Genomic DNA, 19,876 nt, shown 5'->3' with positions numbered 1-19,876 from the left:
GATAGTTCAGAAGCTGCTGCCAGTCTCTGAACATCACATCTGGTGGCAAAACGACATTTTAATGTGGACAAAGGGGAGAAATCAAGTGAATTAGCACCCTTCACCTCCTCACACACAGGTGAGGACAGACCACGCCCACGCCGCCACCTCTAACCTCACCTGTCTGTTCATGTGACCGGACACAAAGCTGAAGAAGCTACAGATCAGAGTGATGAAATATGGGAACATTGGAAGGACGACGTCGACAGCTGAATAATTGGATTTATTTATTAAAGAAACAGAAACACCCTGAGAGACACAAGCAGAGAGGGTTGGCCGTGACGGTGTGTGTGTGTGTGTGTGTGCGTGTGTGTGTGTGCGTGGGGGTCACAGGTTAGGGTTAGTGACACCTGATCCTTCACACTCGATGATGAAGGTAATGTTGCTGCTCTGCTCATCCTCACACTTTGTTATCGTGAACTTGGCCTGAAATGAAACAAAGTGTTACTTGAGCGGCCGACCCGTTCACCACCAGTTCAGCCCGTTGACACACACACACACCTGAGTCAGCTGTTCTGCGATGTGGATGGCCGTCTGCGTGTGCAGCGTCACCGCCCCAGTTCGAATCCGAGACCGTCCTTTCGCCAACGCCATGAAAATGATGAGCTGAGGACGAGAAGGTCCGGTGCGTTAGTAACGGGACCTCGCCGCCCTGGCGGGCAGCGGCGGTACTGCAGCAGTTCTACGAGGTCAGCGGGGACGTCTCACCTGGTCCTGCAGGAACTCGTCCACACAACCGTTGTGTCTGATGTTTCTCAGCAACATCTCAGCAGCTTCAATACCCGTTTTGTCTGCATACACACCTGAAACACACACACACACCATATTTATGCAACCTTTGCCTGTTTAAACGCCACTTTATTGTAGTAATATTACACTTACTGCCCGTTTAAGACAGAACCCAAACTACATCATAACACATTTTAATGCTCGTGTTGATGGAAGATTCTGCCAAAAACAGAAGATGGTCCATCATGAGCTCGTTCATTAAAATGGTTTTTGTCTGCCATTTTGTTGTCATGGTGAGAGCGAAGGACACTGCAGTCACGTCACTTCCAATCTTGTCGAGGGAGAATTTAGTGCATTTATCTAATCCTTCTGTAGCCATGTGCGTTTATTTCTATTGTATGTTGTGGGGTGACACTTGATAACTCTAACCTGCCTACAGTAGCACATGTAGGCTGTTCTGTGTGTGTGTGTGTGTGTGTGTGTGTGTGTGTGTGTGCGCGTGCGTGTCCATCACCTTTTTTCCCGAGAGCTGAACCTGCAAACACGCAGCCTGTCGAAGATTCAGCGATGATTCTAAAAGAGAGAAACGGAGCGATCAGGCTGCAGCCGTCAGCAGCGGCGCCGGGGCCCGGGACAGGAGGGGGCGGGGCTTACATGATGCCGTTGCCGTTGCCGCGGGCCTTCTCTTTCTCCTGCAGCGGCTGGATGTTGATGTAAAGCTCTTTGATTTCCTTCCTGATGGTTCGGACCGCAGCAGCTGACATATCTTTAGCTAACTGAACACAGATCAATGATCAGCACCTGAGCGGCGGTTTGAACATCAGCAAACGTCAGTAAAGACGACAATGTCACCGGCACGGCAGCGTTCCGACTGGGATAACTGGGATTTTCGTACACAACACGATCAAGATGACAGATCATGAAGTATCTGATGGGAAGGAACTTTTTAGGCTTTTACTTTGAAAGGCAGGACTCCAGCGACGAAGGCCCGGCCGTAGATTTTAGTGATGGTTCCTCTCTCCGTCATCAGGACGGGCAGCAGCTCTTTGACCGGGTTCACCGTCACCACCACTTCACCGCCACCTTTAGGGTAGTAACCCCTGGCAACAAGCACGAACACCGTCACACGGAGCTGGAACATGTGAACAAAGCTAAGACCAAACTAACCTCATTCTGATGTCACAGTCAAAGTGGACCCCAAACTTCTCCACGATGGGTTTAAACACCTGTACACACACACACACACACTTTTAGGGCATCAAATGTTTATTTCACTCAATAAAAGAAACATTTCCAGACTCAAGGCTGCAGGTTCCGTTGCCGAGCAGCACGAGTGTGTTTCCAGTATAGCGAAGAAGTACCTTGACTGTGTAGTCGATCTGAGGGGCCATCTCTGCGTTAGTTCCTCCCTTCAACGTGAGCTGTGATGAGGCGTCGGCAAACACAGAGCATGGCAGAGCCACCTGCAGCAGCAAACACACACTCCTGACACACACACACACACACACAGGAATATGGTGAGTGTGAAGTCCAGACTGCATCCTTGGGCGCTTCAGTTGTGCCACAGACCCACGATTTCCCCCTCATGTGACGATCTGGAGAATAAAACCATTGCTAGTAAACTCTCCAACACGCTCTCACCCTGCCGTCTGTGTGTCGGCCACGTGGTTTCCTGAGCGGATCTTTCCTGGGGTCAGGCTGATGTCACTGGATCCGATGGCAGCTCCCTGCAGATTACCAGAACACAGATCCGAGACCAGCTGCAGGCCGCTCAGGTGCTGCGGTCTGAAACCACATCATGCTTATTTATACACGTGTGGGGGGGCAGAATATGCAAGTTCTTTCCCACTTTTGGAAACTTTTGGCCATGATATGAGCTGAATACCTTCTAACTTCTGGACACTCCTGTATCGTCACTTTGATGTGTGTGATGTTACCAGCTAAATAACGCAGCACTGATTTTAAAATTCTTACCTTTATCGGTCATTTTCATACTCGTGTAGCCCAAAAATATCCGTGTAAATATATAAACACATATGTGGAGGAAGCAGCGCGCTTAAATATCGCGATGTTTCCGTCCTCTTTTTAAAGGTAACGGTCCGTTCGTGGCAATATTGACAAACATTGAGCGCTTTGTTGTTTGCCGACTAAAACTGAATGAATAGGCTAACGTTAGCCTGCTAGCCAGCAACCCACCTGAGCCCCGGGGAGCTTCTGCCGGCTCGGATTTTGGTGATTTTGATCGAGGACCCTGTGATGCAACTGAGCGCCGCAGATACCCTCAGAATCTGTCCGCCCTGTGCGGAGAAAGTAGCGGGAGGCAGATGAGACACCGGCCGGCTCACTTTCAGCCGCTGCACACTTATTAGCTTAGCATGTTAGCAGAGGAGAACAACAGCGTTTATCATCCCGTTGCTCCTTTATACAAGCGCTTACTCCCTCCATGATGCTGCCGTCTATGTCCACTGCTGCTGAGTCCATCTTCAAACCGAACCAGGTGCGCCGAACAGAACCGAGCAGATATTTCACACTGTAGTACTTTAAAGTCTTCGTCCTTAACTTTACCACGTCAAGGTAGCGACCGATTAACTACAAGGACTTCCGGTTGCCTTCAAAGTTAAATCACTGTTTTTGCGCTTAGAAACAAAAAACAGAATTTTAATTACAAGACTGACGTCTCCACATTTAGGATTAATCTAAGGGAAACACAATCAACTGTGTCTTAGTGACTGAAGGTTCGACTCGAATCTTTACATTGGATGTTAGAACGATGTAAAGCGAATTTCCGGTGTTTTCTGATCCTTTCAGTGTACTTTTTTTTAATAAACTGAAATGTTTCTATAGATGCTTGTCGATGTTCACGACGCGTTTGTCACCTTATTTATTCGTCAATACCTGTTTCTAAAGTCTAAACGGTCAGGTATAAACTGATGAACAAATAGGCGTAAACCCTAAAAGTTCTGGTAGCAAGTACATTGTAAGCTCATAAGACAAATATTTTATATGAAGTCAGTCTTTAAGAAGATAACCTTCCTTTTCATTATTGTCATTTTTTTTTAAAAAAAGGTTAATATTCCTGACCTAAACAGCTGCCCATCTTGTTTTTAAAGCTTTAAATGCTCCTGTAATTTAGGCTCAAAATGTTACATAATGATGTTTGTTTTGGCATTGTCTGTCTGTGTGTGGTGTAGTTGTCTACTGTAAGATTTGTGGTTGTGAGACATTAAAACATAGACATGTAGTTTTAGACAATGAATGAAGTAGTAATATGTAGACACATACTGTGCAATAGAGACACAAATATACATATAAGACACATATCTACTGTACATAACACACAAATAAGACACAATATTGAAGACAAAGTACATGTGAAGGAGATAAGTGCAAAGTAACAGTGCAAAACAGTGTAATCTGTGTTTGTCCTGTTTCGTGGCTGCTCCAAACCGGACTGTGATGATGATACGTGAAGCCTTTAGGTCACTAGAGCGACAGCATTTGCACTAACAATGTGCACGCAGCTTCTGTAGTCGGACTGTCTCACGTCTTTTTAGGGTCCACAGATGAAGCCTTTTAATTACTGGAGCAACATCCTGACGGATGAGCCACGGGTTTGGCAGCATTTTATTGTTTATTTTATTAGTCTCACATGTTTGGAGCCTGATTCATTCCACAGTTTGGGAGTTTGCGTCCTCAGAAACATCTGCTGGTCATTGCTGCTATTCCGCCATGGGTCAACCCCATCCTCAAATCCAGGGGGTGAAATGAACACATGAATGGGACAAAGCTGGTTAACTCACCATTCTGTGAGACAGAAGGATGTCTGTCATGTTCAAAGGCCACAAGGGTGCACAGCCTCATCCCAGAACCCAGAGAGAACAGCCATTCCCCACTGCTGTGACCTCATAAAATTCATTCATTCATTCATACTCCATTACAGGGTCAATAGCAAAGTATGTCACCCTGAAATCCAAGTCGCCATTTATGTCAACACAGAGGCCAAAGAAACCCCAGTCATGTGTTTTCAGAAGGTGTCAGAAGAACATCGCCCTCAGCTCCAGATCCTGCTGCTTCAAAATGAAGAGGCAGGAATATAATATGGAAGTTTTCTTTATGCGACGTGCACACGCCTAGAAATGAAGGCAGCCGGCTGCAGATGGATTTAAGTGACACGACATCGTTCCTGAAGTCTGTGCACAGATAACAATGGAGCGGTATGTAAGGACTTTATTTAAAATTAGATTCAGATTCAGATTCAGGTCCTTCATTGTCCCACACGGGGAAATTTACAAATTATCCTAAAATGGCCCTGATAATTAGACATACATTAAAGATTGATGTTCATTTGAACTGCTGGTGGCCATGACAACAGTCGTCCAGCCAGAATATTCTGATTGAAAAAGTGTCAGAAATAAGGTTGTTTATGTTTAGTGTTTTGCTCTGTGGCCCCGCCCCCATGTCCACGCCCCCGCTGATCAACCAATCAGGAAGTGAGGAGCGCTTCAGCGTCAAGGTTGCCAGTTACCACTGAGCTGCAGCTACGAAGGTTTCTAATCACAAATGACTGACATTTCTGGAGCTAAAAGCTAAAGTTGTGATTCCCAACATTCTAGGGACGAACATTTCAAACATTCGCTACGGTCGAATAACGTTGTGTATGATTGTTCATAGAACAAATACAGGTGGCTCCTCGAATTGGACAAAATGTACAAGTTCTTGCTGGAACCTAACTGGCAACCTGGGGGTGGGCGGGTCGCAGTGTTTTGGTTGCGGTCGCAGTACCAGCCTTGTCCACAGACGTGCATACAAGTCCTTTAAGATAAATTACAGGGTTTAAATGTAGCGCTGAAGTGAGATTAATTCGTTTACATTTCTCTAGTCGGGAGTAGTTTTGGTGAGAGCTTCGGCCCAGCAGGGACCGCACGTGATTGGCTGCTCAGGGGGGCGCGTGTCTGTGACGTAGACGGAAGCGACGGCAGAAAAAAGATGGCGGCGCTGACGAGAAGCTCCTTCACTGTGTTTAGGCGACTGGTGAGAAAAGGAGTTTCATTCTACAGCAGCCTTGCAGGCGTCGGGTTCTGCGTGGAAGTATCGCTGTGCCGCGTCACTGGCAGCGGAGCTCCTCTAACACACTGTAACGCTAATTCTGTCCAGAGACAGACTCTTACTTCTGTTAGCAAAAGAAGCTAACAGCAAAACTGTGTCCGTTTTTGAGAGCAGCCAAAAATCCACCGTTTGAGCTTGATTTAAAGTACTTAAGCGGAAATGCCAGAGAGTCTTCGACAGTTCGACAACAGTAACATGTTTTTCTTATTCTCAGAATATCCACGCATCCAGGTCCAGGTCAGGGAGGTCAGATGTCTCTAGCCACCTTTCTCCCTCTCTTTTCCTGTCTACCCCTCTCTGTCTTCTTCTGTCTTCTTTCTGTCTGCCTTCTCTTCCTCTATCTGTCTCCCTCTCTCCGCCTGTCCTCTCTCTCTGGTTAAGTCCAGAACCTGAAAGGATTGGGTCGGGTCAGGGCACCTGATTTTGACCAATCTTAAATGTGGTCAAACATCTTCTTGTCGTCTCTTTGTTGATATTCAGTGTCATTAAAATGTATCTTAATTGGTAATTGATGATGAGCATCATGTCCAGATTTTCTTGTGTGAGCGCAAAGGATGATGGGATGTACAGCTTGGTTAAATCAAATCAAATCAATCTTTATTTATATAGCGTCTTATACAATCAAAATTGTTTCCAGAATCCCAGGGCCTGACCCCAGACAAGCAACAGTGAGGGAGCACTGGTTGTCTGCTACTTTTGCAATGCATTGTGGGATACACCAAGTGCACGACAGTATCGCGGTGGTACAGACGCATCGAGGGATTGTTTTTTCCACACGTCTGCTGATGTGTTGTCCATCTCCCTCTGTCAGGTGACTCAGCAGTATCGCTGTCAGTGTTTCTGGATGCAACATGTCAGATGTTTCCGACCGGTGCCGTCGCTCAGCGTCGCCTGTAAACGAAGCCCGAAGATCCTGAACAGCAGGTCATTGCATGCTGCCATTGGTGAGTCCAGAAGAGCAGAATCCGCGTCCTCCTTTCTTTAATGTCCCAGAGACGCGTATCGGGGCACAGATCAGAGCTCCTTCTGCGCTGCTATTCTGTCAAAACAGTCTGAGAGAGAATTGCTGAAACTAGCTTCATTTTCATGATGTTAGCATAATATGAGAAGCTGTAAACCAGCGTTCCTCAAAATGGGGGTCTGTCTGTCTGTCTGTCTGTCTGTGGGTGTGTCTGTCTGTCTGTCTGTGGGTGTGTGTGTGTGTCTGTCTGTCTGTCTGTCTGTCTGTCTGTCTGTCTGTCTGTCTACGTATCCATTCCTACAGGTCAAAAGGTCACGGTAATGACGTCATCTTCTTTTTCCCCTCAAAGTCAATCGAGGACCCATCATCCAGTTCAAGCTGTCGGACATTGGCGAGGGTATCATGGAGGTGACAGTGAAGGAGTGGTATGTCCTAACACACACACACACACACACACACGCACGCACAGTTCCAGTGACTAAGGGTGCTGGTGTGTGTTTCAGGTATGTAAAGGAGGGTGACCGCGTGTCGCAGTTTGACAGCATTTGTGAAGTCCAGAGTGACAAAGCATCGGTCACCATCACCAGCCGCTATGATGGCGTCATCACAAAACTCTACTATGACGTGGAAGCCACCGCTTTGGTGGGCAAACCGCTCGTGGACATTGAGACAGAGTCCAGTTCAGGTGAGGCCGCCAGTGGTTGTCCTCTGTGACCTGGAGCTCTGGTTCAGCTCTGACAGTTCTTGTTGCCATTCAGAGGTCATTCAGGAGGAGGACGTGGTGGAAACTCCCGCCATGGCTCGAGAGGAACACACCCACCAGGAGATCAAAGGCCAAAAGACGCAGGCCACACCTGCTGTCCGCCGCCTGGCCATGGAGAACAATGTGAGGAATCACACGCTCACCCACAGGCAGCAGGTCATGTGACTGTTGACCGACCACTGATGAACCCAAAACCTGCTTTCAACTAGGGAATGTTGATCAGTGGTTGGTGCACTATTTCGTGAGGAGGAGTGATTTCAGCCTCACTCTTTCTTCGCCTGCACCGTCTGTTAAAAGTGTTTGTTTAGCCTCTGAAGGTTTTGTAACACGGCCACGGTTTTGACATCTTTTCAGATTAAGCTGAGTGAAGTGGTTGGGACGGGGAAGGACGGACGCATCCTGAAGGAGGATATCCTCAACTACCTGGCAAAGCAGACAGGAGCCATCTTACCTCCGGCTCCCAGCCCAGCGCCGACCCCGCCCCCACCCCCGGCCACCGCCGTGAGCCCTGCAGCCATGCTCCAGGCTCCGCCCACATCGCCCAAACCTGTCTTTACTGGCAAAGATGTCACAGAGCCGCTCAAAGGTCTGACATCATATCTCCAGAGACTAAATCTATTGAATCACGGTTATTGCTGGCATTCAACCAAACAGTGGAATCAGTGTATCGTGAGTTAGCACGTTAGCATGTTGACATTTTTAGATTTGCTACAGCATTTTTTTTCACATTAGGATTATTTCAGCGTCTGAGTGTCCTGGACCTGCTAATGAAGCTTTCAGGCAGAATTGTGATGAGTTTTCATCGAAACGAATCCCTCTCCATGGAAGTTTGTGCGATGATTTTCTAATTCTGCCTGAGCGCAGCGCGTGCTCCCAAAATGAGCGTCAAACCACGACGTCGACACACTCATCAAATTAGCAGTAGGAGGAATATTTGGGTTTTGTACATTAAAAGAGAAATTGCTGAGTCTAAAGCCCAGCGGGAACACTAGACATGTATGAACACAAGGTGGCGCCCTAACACTGACCAACTTTACCCTGAGCACGTTCTAGTCTGCAGCTATGTCTCGGACAAGGCTAATTTAATGTTTCTTACACCTGGAACATGATAAAATAAACAGAGGGCATCCATTATCATGTTTAATATATTTACTCCTCCAACCAAACCTCTTCCCATTTACCTATTTTAGTGATTTTGTGGGGACTAAAACCTCTCTAACTTTGCTTTGCTTCCCTTCACACCGTGATCAAGTGTCATTTGGGCAGCGTCCCTCCTGAACCTCCTCTCACCCAGAAGCTTGTACCGGTACCGCACCAGTGATGTTCTGTGGGCTGCTGTAAATGTAGTGTCCCTGTGTGCAGGGTTCCACAAGGCCATGGTGAAGACTATGACAGCATCTCTGAAGATCCCTCACTTTGGGTACTGTGATGAAGTGGACCTGTCCCGTCTGGTGGCTCTGAGAAAAGATCTGAAACCCGTTGCTGAGTTTCGGGGGGTCAAGCTGAGTTATATGCCATTTTTTATCAAGGTACACCAGTAGGCTGTCATGACGATTGTTGCTGCCGATGCTAATGCTCTGCTCTGATTGGCTCAGGCCGCCTCTCTTGGTTTGATGCACTTTCCCATTCTTAATGCATCTGTGGACGAGGCCTGCCAGAACATCACGTACAAGGTGACAGAACCTTAGCTGAAGTCGAGGCCCCGCGTTATTGGCTGGGTTCCCTTTGAGAGGAGCAGTAGAACTTAGCTTGTTTGTCTGACTTGGTTCAGGCATCCCATAACATTGGTCTGGCGATGGACACCACCCAGGGTCTCCTGGTGCCCAACGTGAAGAATGTGCAGGTGCTCAGTGTGCTCCAGATCGCTCAGGAACTCAACCGTCTGCAGGTGCTCGGGGCTGCTGGACAGCTGGGATCAGCTGACCTGAGTGGAGGAACCTTCACGCTGTCCAACATCGGATCTGTGAGTCAGAGCTGGAATAAAGCTGAGACACTTTAGCAGATGTGTGGTGACGACTGTGTGTGTCCGTGTCTCATAGATCGGAGGAACATACGCCAAGCCGGTGATTCTTCCTCCTGAAGTTGCTATCGGAGCTCTTGGAAAAATCCAGGTGGGTCCTGATTCCAAAGCTTCCAGGCCGCCTGAGCTCCAGGCCGCCTGAGCTCCAGGCCGCAGGAGCTCCAGGCCGCTGGAGCTCCAGGCCGCCTGAGCTCCAGGCCGCGGGAGCTCCAGGCCGCGGGAGCTCCAGGCCGCGGGAGCTCCAGGCCGCAGGAGCTCCAGGCCGCAGGAGCTCCAGGCTGTGGGAGCTCCAGGCCGCCTGAGCTCCAGGCCGCGGGAGCTCCAGGCCGCGGGAGCTCCAGGCCGCGGGAGCTCCAGGCTGTGGGAGCTCCAGGCCGCCTGAGCTCCAGGCCGCAGGAGCTCCAGGCTGCCTGAGCTCCCACAGCCTGGAGCTCCAGGCTGTGGGAGCTCAGGCAGCCTGGAGCTCCAGGCTGTGGGAGCTCCAGGCCGCCTGAGCTCCAGGCTGTGGGAGCTCCAGGCCGCAGGAGCTCCAGCGGCCTGGAGCTCCTGCGGCCTGGAGCTCAGGCGGCCTGGAGCTCCCACAGCCTGGAGCTCCTGCGGCCTGGAGCTCCTGCGGCCTGGAGCTCCCGCGGCCTGGAGCTCCAGGCCGCCTGAGCTCCAGGCCGCGGGAGCTCCAGGCCGCAGGAGCTCCAGGCTGTGGGAGCTCCAGGCCGCGGGAGCTCCAGGCCGCAGGAGCTCCAGGCCGCAGGAGCTCCAGGCTGTAACGTGGCTCCAACAGTTACAGCTTACTGAACATTTACAGGGAGAAATCAGCAAACGTACAAGTGTGTAGATTGGACAGAATGAAAGGCTGCTGTCCTGAGCACGAGCCCCTGTCTCTCCACAGATCCTCCCTCGTTTTGACACTAGCGGTCAGGTGGTCCGGGCGCACATCATGAACGTCAGCTGGTCGGCGGACCATCGGATCATTGATGGTGCTACCATGTGTCGCTTCTCCAACCTGTGGAAGGAGTACCTGGAGAACCCAGCCTGTATGGTGCTGGACCTCAAGTAAACCAGGTCCAAGGGATGTTTCCCATCAGCCCCTGGGGTGGTGAAGATGCTGCGTCACGCTGTAAAGTGCCCCTTGTCCCGACACCCTGGGTTCCCTGTCTGCCGTGATTCTTTGCCTCATAGTTGCCTTTGAGAAAGACGCCAGGAGGAGGCTCGTCACACCGTTTCCATCACAACCAGAAACGTTTGACACGGTGAAGTTGTGAAACTTCCTGATGACAGTTTTAGACTTTTTAGAATTTTGTTTCTCTTAGTTAAATGGATGATTACTTTGGATCAATAATGAGCTGCTAATGATTCGGAGTGGACCTGCCCTGTCGTCCGAGGGGATCCGAACTGCTCCAGTTTGGACTGGTGATGCTGGTTACGTTACATTCATTATTTGTCCGGAGTTTTCTCTAGTATGTTTTTTGTATTATTTGGGTAAAAGTTTATGAAATGAATAAAGTTGGAGTGACTGAAGACTGTTGCTTCTGCTGGTAAATAACAATATAAATAAGTCTTTACGTGTGTAACTGTTCATCCGTCATCAACCGCTTCCCGAACACCAACGACTAAAAACTCCAAAACAGAATTAAAGAAAAGGGTTCGTTGAAAATGTTGGCGATAATCAGCCTGATGATTTTGGTACCTGATGATGTCATTCTGTTATCTGAACACCAGTTCCCATCAGGCCTTGGGGCGAGTCTTTGAAGGGGTCACATGACCCCAGGCTAAATTTACCAAACGCGTCTGAGGTCAGGTTTCATGAACAGACATGGAGGACGGCGGCATTGTCGTGGGGTGAGGATACTATTGATCTGATTTCTGATCGTTCACATCACTTCTGTGTCATGTGACAGGAAATGATTTGTGAAGGTTAGTGACCAAAAAAGGGCGTGTTTCTTACACAAAGACCGGCGCTTCTGGGGCGCGCGTGTGTGTGTGTGTGTGTTAGTGGACCATGTGACTTTATTAGGACACAGCACAGCTCCTCGCTCTACCCCCCCCGCCCCATAAACCAGTGAGTTGTGTTCTGATCAAGATGTGATGAAACTGTTACCACGATGAACTCAATTACTGGAATAAATAGACTTTGTGTTGGCAATCTAAGCAGCGTAACATGCACCGTACACGTGCACTGGCACGATCACTCTCTGATGTCATTCCTGACAGGATGCACCCGAAGGCCGCAGCTCAGAGCTCCTCCTACTTTTTGTGACGCCAGGAAGTGGTCATCATGGTGGGCGTGGCAGCGTGCGGGACGGTCAACTCCATAAAAGCTCTGTGGGAGACGAGGATCAGGAAAGTCCAGGAGGAGGAAAAAGAAGAGGCGAGGAGGAGAAAGACCAAGGGTGGCGTCACTGGCAGGTCAGACTCAAACGCTCTCCATCGGTCACAGCTGATCTGACAGCTTCAAACAGAAGACGAAGATGAGGATGACGAGCTTTTATCGTCAGTGTAAAGTGCAACAACCCACCAGTTAACCAACTATAAAACTATAAACTATAGCAAACTATCTCATGATAGCTAGATTCAGGCATTAGGTTCCCTGATGGAATAAAAGCTAATAAAAAGGGACGTGTGGACCTTGATGTGTCTCTTCTGACTGTCAGAAGGCAGCGAAACAGGGGCGTCTGCTCCGGTCCTGTGTTGCCACGGCGACCCCCTCCGGTGCAGCTCCTGGACCACAGTAGGAGGTCGTCAGTGATGACACTGTGACATATCTCAGCTGGCTTCAGGGCAGAGGCGGCGTCCACCCTGGACCCAGTACTGAGTCGTTATTGATCGGTCACATGGGGACACATCAGAAAGGACCACGAGCACAAACAGTAACGAAATCCAGGGACTAAACTCAAGTCAGCAAGTGTTTCAGTGACTTCAGCTCCTGACGACAGACCTCCAGCAGTGGAATTAGATGTGTTTGGGATTCTCCTCCATCGGGGGTTTGTGAGCTTTGTCACATCACGTCCAACCGTCTCAGCTTCATCTTGTCCTTTCAGGCTGGACACGAGTGTTTGGGAGGACCGGCTAACTCTGGCCAAGCTCAAAGAGAAGCTGCAGTCAGAAGAAGGACGTCTCATCCTTCGAATCGAGCAGGAGGACTGGAAGGTGAAGTCCTCACATAAAGTAGCTTTCCCAGGTGAATGGACCTGAGTGGAGGAAGAGGATCTCGGTATCTATCGTCTCACCTTCCTCTGCTCTCCAAACAGTCTTTGCCGGACTGTCTTGTCCAGCTTCCACATGTCCAGGAGTGGCAGATTCATCGAACCGGCCTGCAAACGATTCCTTCATTTATCTCCAGATTTCAGAACCTCCTGGTTCTTGATCTTTCCCGCAATGGGATCTCAAACATCCCCCGGCAGATTGGTCAGTCATTGCTTGGTTTACAGACTGTGTTCTCCTCTGTGCAGATGTTGACGAAGCAGTCAGACCTTTAGTTCTGCTTTCAGGGGAGCTGCCTCAGCTCAAAGAGCTGCTGCTGAGCTACAACAGGATCCAGCTGGTTCCTGAAGAACTGGGCTGCTGTCAGAGTCTGGAGAGACTGGAGCTGGCCATGAACCGAAACCTCGACCAGCTCCCAAACCAGGTGAACCTACGACCCTACGCTCAACTCATGAAAATGAGTGGAGCCAGAATAAAACATGATGAAACAACACGAACCAGCTCCCAGATCAAAGCCTGAACCAGACCTCTGACCTGAGACCTGCTCTGTGTCCCGATCATCAGCTGAGGAACCTGAAGAAACTGCAGCACCTGGATCTGTCCATGAACAACTTCACCCGTGTGCCAGACTGTGTAGTTGGGATGCCGATGCTGGAGTGGCTGGACATGGGTGGAAACCACCTGCAGCACCTCCCTGAGGACATCCACAGGTGTGAAGGGAGCGCCGCCACATGCTCTGGCCTGCCGCCAGCCCATCACGCTCTTCTGTTTCCTGTTTCTCAGGATGGAGAAGCTGCACACGCTGTGGCTGCAGAGGAACCAACTGGAGACTCTTCCAGAGAACATCAGCAGGATGGCCACTTTGGACACTCTGGTCCTCAGCAGCAACAAACTGACGGACATCCCTCAGCTGATGGAGGACATGTCCAACCTCAGGTGTGTCCCTTCCACTGCCAGCCTGGGATTATTCACCTTTATTAGATGTGAATGATGCGTATCATTAAACACCCCCACAGATCCAAACATCATGACAGCACAGCAACACGTGTGAATGAGGGTGGGGGGGTGTTTTATGAAGAACTATGGAACTGGCCTGGGTTCTCAGCTGAGATGTTCAAGGTTTGATTGGGCTTTGAGGAGGTTCAACCAGTGATCCTAGTCACAATGACCCTGAAATGTTGGAGGTGGTGAGAAGTTGCCAGAGGTCACCTGACGAGGTTGGAGGTTGGTTGGAGGCCAGCGAGCCTCACCAGCAGCCCACGGGCTGACCCGCCGACCCGCCTCGGGTCCACACGGGTCTCATCTCGGTGTCACCAATAAACAGTTTGTTTTTATGTCGGAGCAGGTTTGTGAATTTCCGGGACAACCCTTTGACCCTGAACGTGACGCTGGTGTCGGAGAAGAGGGAGACTCTGGATGAGGAGGAGGAAGATGACCGGGAGATGTTTGGACGGGAGTTCATGCTGACGTACATCCAGGAGGCCAGGAAGAGATCGCACGCCGTCCTCCACATGCACCGCGTCGCCACGGCGACAGCGGCACCTGTTGACAGCATCAGCACGTGAACTCACATCTGTCAGCATCTGCGACCGCCAGAGTGGCGTTTTCATTCTGAACATTTGTCAGTTGTTGTTTTTACTCAAGTTAAAGTCACCAGTCAGGCCTGAACACAGACTTTAATCTCAACTGGACGTTTAGAACATTATTTTTAAACATTTAGGCAACAGAAAGGGTGCAGCTGAACTCTGGTCACAAGGGCGAGGAGGACGAGGACGAGGCGACGAGCAGGACGTTCTCCAGGGTCACCTGGCTGCTGACATAATAGTTGAGTTTCCCATCGAAGCCTCTGGCGTTCAGGAAGTGAAGTCTGCCGCTGTCGATCAGGCGCTTGCACAGACGGCCGATCCGCAGGCGCTCCTCAGCCGACAGGAAGCTGCACAGGAAACAGGAACTGAGATATTTTGGTATTTCTCTTCTTTATTGTGTTTCTGACTCAGTTGGACTTTTATGGGCTGATTATTGACTTGTCACCAGGCTGAATCAATAAATAAGTCAACAGATTTTCCTGTGTGAGACGTTTACCGGCTCACAGATTCCGTCTCCTCTGCCACTTCCTGTCCTTCGTGCTCTCCTGTCACTTCCTGTCCTTCGTGCTCTCCTGTCACTTCCTGTCCTTCGTGCTCTCCGGTTCCGTCCGGTTTGCTTCCTCTGAGTCCACACGTGGCCCAACTGGACATCCGACAGAATGCTGAAAACTCTGCGGCTCCGAGTCCTCGCTGAGCAAAGAACCGCTGCCCAACGTAATGGCGCCACTCGCAGCGATGGTGGCAGCACAGCGCCACGGCCAGGCCCAGAACCGGACCAGGAGCTGCAGGACCGGTGGGTTCGTTCGTGGGACGTTTGAGGCTCGCTCCAGTCTCGTCTCGCCATCCTGCTGGTTCCAGCAAACAGCGTAGAGCCAGATCTGACATCAGACACAGAGGCCCCATATTTTAGAGGATTGTGGGTGAAGGTTTCCCTCGCTCCGAGTAAGGAGCCAGCATGAGGACTCACCTGTTGCTGCTCCACACAGGTGCTTCCCAACACCAACCAGGGGCAGTTTACAGCGCTGCAGCAAAGGAACCTTGCCTGCGAACATCAGAGTCACTTCAGAGCAGAACCCTCAGCCTGGAACCAGACGGTCCACGCGGCCTCTTACTTAAGTCCAGATGTTCTATGTCCACATGCAGCCGCTCAAATGTAGCGCTGCTGTCCTGGTGCTTCCCGTCTACCTGGACCAGAACAGATCAGAGAGCGGGTTAATCTAGCAGGACCAGCTCAGGTCACCAGCTGGATCTGGGGGTTCCTGCCTTGAATCGTGTTGTGCAGCGCTCCACCAGCAGCAGCTGCAGGTCCTCCTGGGCCTCCAGGTGCTCGGGGGTCTTCAGTGCTTCATGAATCCAGTGGGATAATTTCCCTCGACCAGCTCCAAACTCCACAAAGCAGCGACCTCGTCCCAGAAGCCCCAAAGACTCCAAGTGACCTAAGATAGAGGACTGGACAAACCCGACTGGTAAGAAGACCTGGATCAGAATCTGCTTGATGGACACATGAGCCAACAAACAGGGACGTTTCATGATGTTTGGGGAGGAACATCTTCAGGGTTCCCATCAGGAAGATAGTAAGTCATCACTAAAATGGTCACATGACTCCCATTTAACACTCGATGGAAAAAGACTTCAAAGTTTAACCAACACCTGCTGCTTCAGGTGTTTGTGGGCGGAGTCTCCATTCTTGGGATTGTGGAGTTCATCCTGCAGGACCGGGTGGGACAGGAGCTGCTCTTCCACATCACACTGTAATCCTGAAGCAAACCAACAGGAGTCACCTCAGGGGGCCGCTCTGGACCTCGTTGCTGGATCAACACTTCAGGAGGAACACATCGTGGCCTCACCTGTGCACGCAACCTTCAGGCGCTCCAACAGCGTCTCCACCTGTGACCAGCTGAGTTCACTCAGACTCACCTGGGTCAAACACACCTGTTAGCCACACATCTGTTGTGCACAGATGTTTTCTTTGTTCTTTGGTGGGGTGCCTTGATCTCCGCCTCCTTTTCTAATGCATGAAGTTAATGATTTACCTGCTGGACCTCCTCATCCACGTCAGACGACCCCGAGTTGATGTTCTCCACATAATAAACCTACAAACACACAACTCAAACATTTATGGCCCCTTTCCCACCAAATCAGTGATAATTCAGAGAGCTCAGACTGACCGGCGTGGGTTTCTGCCTGGAGTTGCATTTCTTCAAGTGTTTGCTTAGTTTTTCAGCATCTACTGTGCTAACAACACACACACACACACACACACACACACACACCAAATACAGTAATGATTTCAACAATGACAAATGTCTGATTATCTCATCACAATTCTACACAAATGAAACTGATATAGATTCACAGCGAGTTGATCAATAAGACGAATGATTGATGCTGACTCACTGTTTGGGGTCCAGAGGACACACGATCCTACTTCCTGCTTCCTCCTGAAAACAGGAAGAGTGCTGTGACGCCACAGAAATTCCCACTGCAAAAACCGGCTTCAGTGTTTTAAGTCTAAAAACTGGGGGGAGTGAGAAAAGTGTGTGTTTGTGTGTTTTCAGCCCTTCTGTGATGGAATTGGAGACTTTAATATGCATGTAGACGTTGTAAATGACAGCTTTAGAAATACTGACCTACTGACCTCCGACCCCGCTGACCCACTCAACTCTACCTGCAGTTTATTATAATTAATGTATGTCTATGGTCTCTATATTCTCTCCTTTACCTGTCCTCCCCCTTCTCCTCTCTCTACCCAGTAACAGATGCTATATAAATAATGATTGATTGGTTGATTGATTGATTGATTGAGTGAACCTTCAGCTGAGGGAACAGAACCCTCCAACTTTATCTTAAGTTGTCATTTTTCTCTTTGATCTTAAGTTGGCCTTTTAGTCTTTGATCTCCTTTGTATCAAACCCATCAGCTCTACCTCATCAGCACACGCCTGAGGAGCTCAACACTCTTGTAGCACACTGGTGACCAGCAGACGCATCGATGGCACAGCGAGGAACCCAGCAGCTGAAGGCAGAGCTAGAACCACTGGAATCATCAATGGAGACTTGGAGGGAAGAGGTCCAGCAGCTCAGAGAAGCCCTGGCAGAGAAGGAGGAGCAGCTCAGCAGGGCAGTGAAGAGGCGACACATGAGGACTGTGGCCCGTGTGGAGACCCTGACCCAGCTGAACAGCACACAAGCTGCTCTGAAGGAGAGCGAGCTGAAATGTGCTTCTCTGGAGGAAACCCTCCACAGTCAGCAGCAGGAGAACGAGGAGACACACAGGAGAGAGCTGATGGAGCAGGAGGAAGGCCTGAACCAGAAGCTCCTTGTGATTGAGGAGGAATTTGAGACAAAGCTGGAGGAAGAAAGGCAAAGATCTAATGAAGAGAAAGAGGCCTTAAGGCAGCAGCTCCTTCAACAAGAAGAAAAGTTCAATAAACTACTTGATGAAGAGCAACGCAAATATAATGAGAAGATCATGGAAAAAGAGGAGTCAATGAAGCAGCAGCTGTTGACTAAAGAGGAGACCTATAACAAGATGCTGGCTGATGTTCATCAGCGGTGGGAGAGGACCGCTCAAAAATGGGTCCAGATGAACGAAGAGCTGGAGCACAAGTTCCAGGAGAGCCAACGCTTGAGGCAAGAGGAGCAGGAGAGGACTAAAGAGGAGCTCCAGAGGCTCTCTGAAGCGATCCTCCAACTTGAGGTGAGATGCTTTCGCCTTTGTTCCTCTTCCAGAAGATTACAGATGATGTTCAGTGAAATCTAAAACACACTCTCTCATTTCTGCAGCTTCAGTTATCAAAGAAGCAGAAGAAAAAAAGCTTCTGTAGATGGTTCTGGAAAAAGATGAGGTTCTGGAAAAAGAAGTAAACAACAATTCCAGAGCTCCCAAAGCCCTCCTCCTCCTCCTCCTCTACATCCTGACCTCCACAACTGTCTTCATCAGTTTTATTTTACAGTATCATCATTGTTTATGTTCTATGTTTGGATCTATGATGTAGAAACAATAAAACTCAAAGTAAACCACCAGATTGTAGATGTTGTAAATGACAGCTTCAGAAATGGCTTCATGTCATTACTTGAGTCAGTTGGTTTCCTTCAACCAGGAATCAGACAGATTATCATCCTTAGGGGGTCGTCTAATCATTAGGTTATATAATAATTATATATAATAATATAGAAATAATTATCTAATCATTAGGTTAACATCTTAGCTGTGCTGCTAGAGGCCGAGGCTGCCGGGGTCCAGAACCATGATCACCTGACAGGCCTCTGTCACCCCATTGGGTCATGGTCTCCTCTCCTCTCCCCTTCCCTCCTCTCCTCCTCTTCTCCCCTCCTCTCCTCTCCTACCTATTCTATCCTCTACCTGTCCTCCCCCTTCTCCTCCCTCTCTACCCCCCCCCCCCCCCCCCCCCCCCCCCCCCCATCAGCAGGAGGGTCCCCCTACATGAGCCTGGTCCTGCTCAAGGTTTCTTCCTGTTAAAGGGGAGTTTTTCCTGATTATAGTTATTTTGAAAATGGAGCAGAGGAAGAGGACGTAGGAGGTCCTGGATCCCTTCTGCATACGAATTCAGCAGGACTCCACGTCAGCCGAGTCTGTAGAAGACTCACAAATGTCCCAACAGATTCTAGAGAAGCTGAAGAAACCGTTCAAAGTTGGACAGTGGGTCAGATCCAAAGGTCATCCATGCAAACAGTTTCATGAAACACAGCTGAATTCTAGCTCATAAGAGTTCTTGGAAAGCTTGTGCGTGTGTGTGTGTGTGTGTGTGTGAACGCCCGTAGAGTGAATGAATCTAACCAAAACATAACTTACCAAACGTGTTATGATTTTGTTACTATGTAACACTTATACTGCAGCCTCTAGTTTATAAATGGCTAAAAACGGATGTTTTATTTTCCTACAACCTTAGTGTCCCTAAACTCACCATAGTCGCGTGCTCGCCACAGTAGATTTTCCCACTTGCAGCGATCATTTTACAAAAACGTTTCTTTTTCTTCACAAAGAATCCGCAGCTGTTTGACGACGGGGCCCCCGTTTGGGACATGACGCCAATTTCAAACAAGTTTAAATCCGAAACGTGGCAAAAAGCCGTTCTGATCCCAGCTGATGCGCTGCACGAGCTCGTTTGCGCTTGTTCTTTGAAGCGGAAGTGTCGCGAGAGCCGGCAGCCACGTGACCACCATACGTCAGGGGAGTTTAAATCCTTTTTATTCCAAGAGAGAGAGATGGGGGGAGGTGGGGGAGGAAGAGAGAGGGAGGGAGGGAAAGAGAGGAGGGAGAGAGAGAGAAGGGGGGAGAGAGGGAGAGATGGGGGAGGAAGAGAGGAGGGAGGGAGGGGAAGAGAGGAGGGAGAGAGAGATGGGGAGGAAGAAGGAGGGAGGGAGGGAAAGAGAGGAGGGAGAGAGAGATGGGGAGGAAGAGAGAGGGAGGAAGGGAGGGAAAGAGAGGAGGGAGAGAGAGAGAAGGGGGAG

General features: G+C 49.6%; 4 protein-coding genes across 7 annotated transcripts; 2 read left to right on the top strand and 2 right to left on the bottom strand.

Annotated features, from left to right (window-relative positions):
• Positions 1-249: 249 nt before the first annotated feature.
• Positions 250-3,376, bottom strand: rtca (RNA 3'-terminal phosphate cyclase). Its single transcript, XM_003977503.3, has 11 exons — positions 3,205-3,376; positions 2,965-3,065; positions 2,410-2,553; positions 2,130-2,253; positions 1,936-1,994; positions 1,727-1,868; positions 1,423-1,544; positions 1,283-1,341; positions 748-842; positions 541-645; positions 250-465 (listed from the first exon to the last, which is right to left on the bottom strand). The coding sequence occupies exons 1-11, from the start codon at positions 3,247-3,249 to the stop codon at positions 367-369; spliced, it is 1,095 nt and encodes a 364-aa protein (XP_003977552.1). The 5' UTR covers positions 3,250-3,376; the 3' UTR covers positions 250-366.
• A 2,227-nt stretch (positions 3,377-5,603) lies between these two features.
• Positions 5,604-11,133, top strand: dbt (dihydrolipoamide branched chain transacylase E2). 2 transcript variants are annotated; one of them, XM_011618668.2, is made up of 11 exons: positions 5,604-5,799; positions 6,686-6,818; positions 7,185-7,260; positions 7,339-7,520; positions 7,594-7,721; positions 7,953-8,184; positions 8,961-9,127; positions 9,194-9,271; positions 9,370-9,561; positions 9,638-9,709; positions 10,505-11,133. In XM_011618668.2, the coding sequence occupies exons 1-11, from the start codon at positions 5,755-5,757 to the stop codon at positions 10,670-10,672; spliced, it is 1,473 nt and encodes a 490-aa protein (XP_011616970.2). In that variant the 5' UTR covers positions 5,604-5,754; the 3' UTR covers positions 10,673-11,133. The 2 variants fall into 2 exon arrangements, with proteins under 2 accessions (XP_011616970.2, XP_011616971.1); XM_011618669.2 differs by lacking the exon at positions 5,604-5,799 and adding an exon at positions 5,817-6,064.
• A 118-nt stretch (positions 11,134-11,251) lies between these two features.
• lrrc39 (leucine rich repeat containing 39) lies at positions 11,252-14,907 on the top strand. 3 transcript variants are annotated; one of them, XM_003977501.3, is made up of 8 exons: positions 11,252-11,529; positions 11,827-12,021; positions 12,654-12,762; positions 12,864-13,020; positions 13,104-13,240; positions 13,381-13,526; positions 13,600-13,752; positions 14,162-14,907. In XM_003977501.3, the coding sequence occupies exons 2-8, from the start codon at positions 11,891-11,893 to the stop codon at positions 14,379-14,381; spliced, it is 1,053 nt and encodes a 350-aa protein (XP_003977550.2). In that variant the 5' UTR covers positions 11,252-11,529; positions 11,827-11,890; the 3' UTR covers positions 14,382-14,907. The 3 variants fall into 3 exon arrangements, with proteins under 3 accessions (XP_003977550.2, XP_011616973.2, XP_029684026.1); XM_011618671.2 differs by having other exon boundaries at positions 11,374-11,454; XM_029828166.1 differs by lacking the exon at positions 11,252-11,529 and adding an exon at positions 11,533-11,674.
• trmt13 (tRNA methyltransferase 13 homolog) lies at positions 14,474-19,573 on the bottom strand. The gene is made up of 11 exons (XM_011618672.2): positions 19,330-19,573; positions 16,800-16,843; positions 16,571-16,637; positions 16,436-16,495; positions 16,250-16,319; positions 16,053-16,159; positions 15,666-15,851; positions 15,515-15,587; positions 15,370-15,444; positions 14,899-15,280; positions 14,474-14,749 (listed from the first exon to the last, which is right to left on the bottom strand). The coding sequence occupies exons 1-11, from the start codon at positions 19,447-19,449 to the stop codon at positions 14,566-14,568; spliced, it is 1,368 nt and encodes a 455-aa protein (XP_011616974.2). The 5' UTR covers positions 19,450-19,573; the 3' UTR covers positions 14,474-14,565.
• Between the last annotated feature and the right edge of the window lie 303 nt (positions 19,574-19,876).

The sequence above is a fragment of the Takifugu rubripes genome, chromosome 20 (genome assembly GCF_901000725.2).
Source record: "Takifugu rubripes chromosome 20, fTakRub1.2, whole genome shotgun sequence".
NCBI lineage: Eukaryota > Metazoa > Chordata > Actinopteri > Tetraodontiformes > Tetraodontidae > Takifugu > Takifugu rubripes.
The sequence above is the reverse complement of the archived record's forward strand: the minus strand, read 5'-3'. Positions and strand labels throughout refer to the sequence as shown.

Bases quoted from the DNA above. Each gene is read 5' to 3' on its own strand.
- rtca (XM_003977503.3), bottom strand. From the start codon at position 3,249: ATGGACTCAGCAGCAGTGGACATAGACGGCAGCATCATGGAGGGA. The intron at 1,545-1,726 runs GTAAAAGCCTAA...ATCTGTGTTCAG, and splicing joins CTGGAGTCCTGCCTTTCAAA to TTAGCTAAAGATATGTCAGC. The intron at 466-540 runs GTGTGTGTGTGT...GTTTCATTTCAG, and splicing joins TCGCAGAACAGCTGACTCAG to GCCAAGTTCACGATAACAAA.
- dbt (XM_011618668.2), top strand. From the start codon at position 5,755: ATGGCGGCGCTGACGAGAAGCTCCTTCACTGTGTTTAGGCGACTG. The intron at 5,800-6,685 runs GTGAGAAAAGGA...TCCCTCTGTCAG, and splicing joins TCACTGTGTTTAGGCGACTG to GTGACTCAGCAGTATCGCTG. The intron at 8,185-8,960 runs GTCTGACATCAT...CCCTGTGTGCAG, and splicing joins TGTCACAGAGCCGCTCAAAG to GGTTCCACAAGGCCATGGTG.
- lrrc39 (XM_003977501.3), top strand. From the start codon at position 11,891: ATGGTGGGCGTGGCAGCGTGCGGGACGGTCAACTCCATAAAAGCTCTG. The intron at 12,022-12,653 runs GTCAGACTCAAA...TTGTCCTTTCAG, and splicing joins AAGGGTGGCGTCACTGGCAG to GCTGGACACGAGTGTTTGGG. The intron at 13,241-13,380 runs GTGAACCTACGA...CCCGATCATCAG, and splicing joins TCGACCAGCTCCCAAACCAG to CTGAGGAACCTGAAGAAACT.
- trmt13 (XM_011618672.2), bottom strand. From the start codon at position 19,449: ATGTCCCAAACGGGGGCCCCGTCGTCAAACAGCTGCGGATTCTTTGTG. The intron at 16,160-16,249 runs GTGAGGCCACGA...GGTTTGCTTCAG, and splicing joins CCTGAAGGTTGCGTGCACAG to GATTACAGTGTGATGTGGAA. The intron at 15,588-15,665 runs GCAGGAACCCCC...GTTCTGGTCCAG, and splicing joins GCTGCACAACACGATTCAAG to GTAGACGGGAAGCACCAGGA.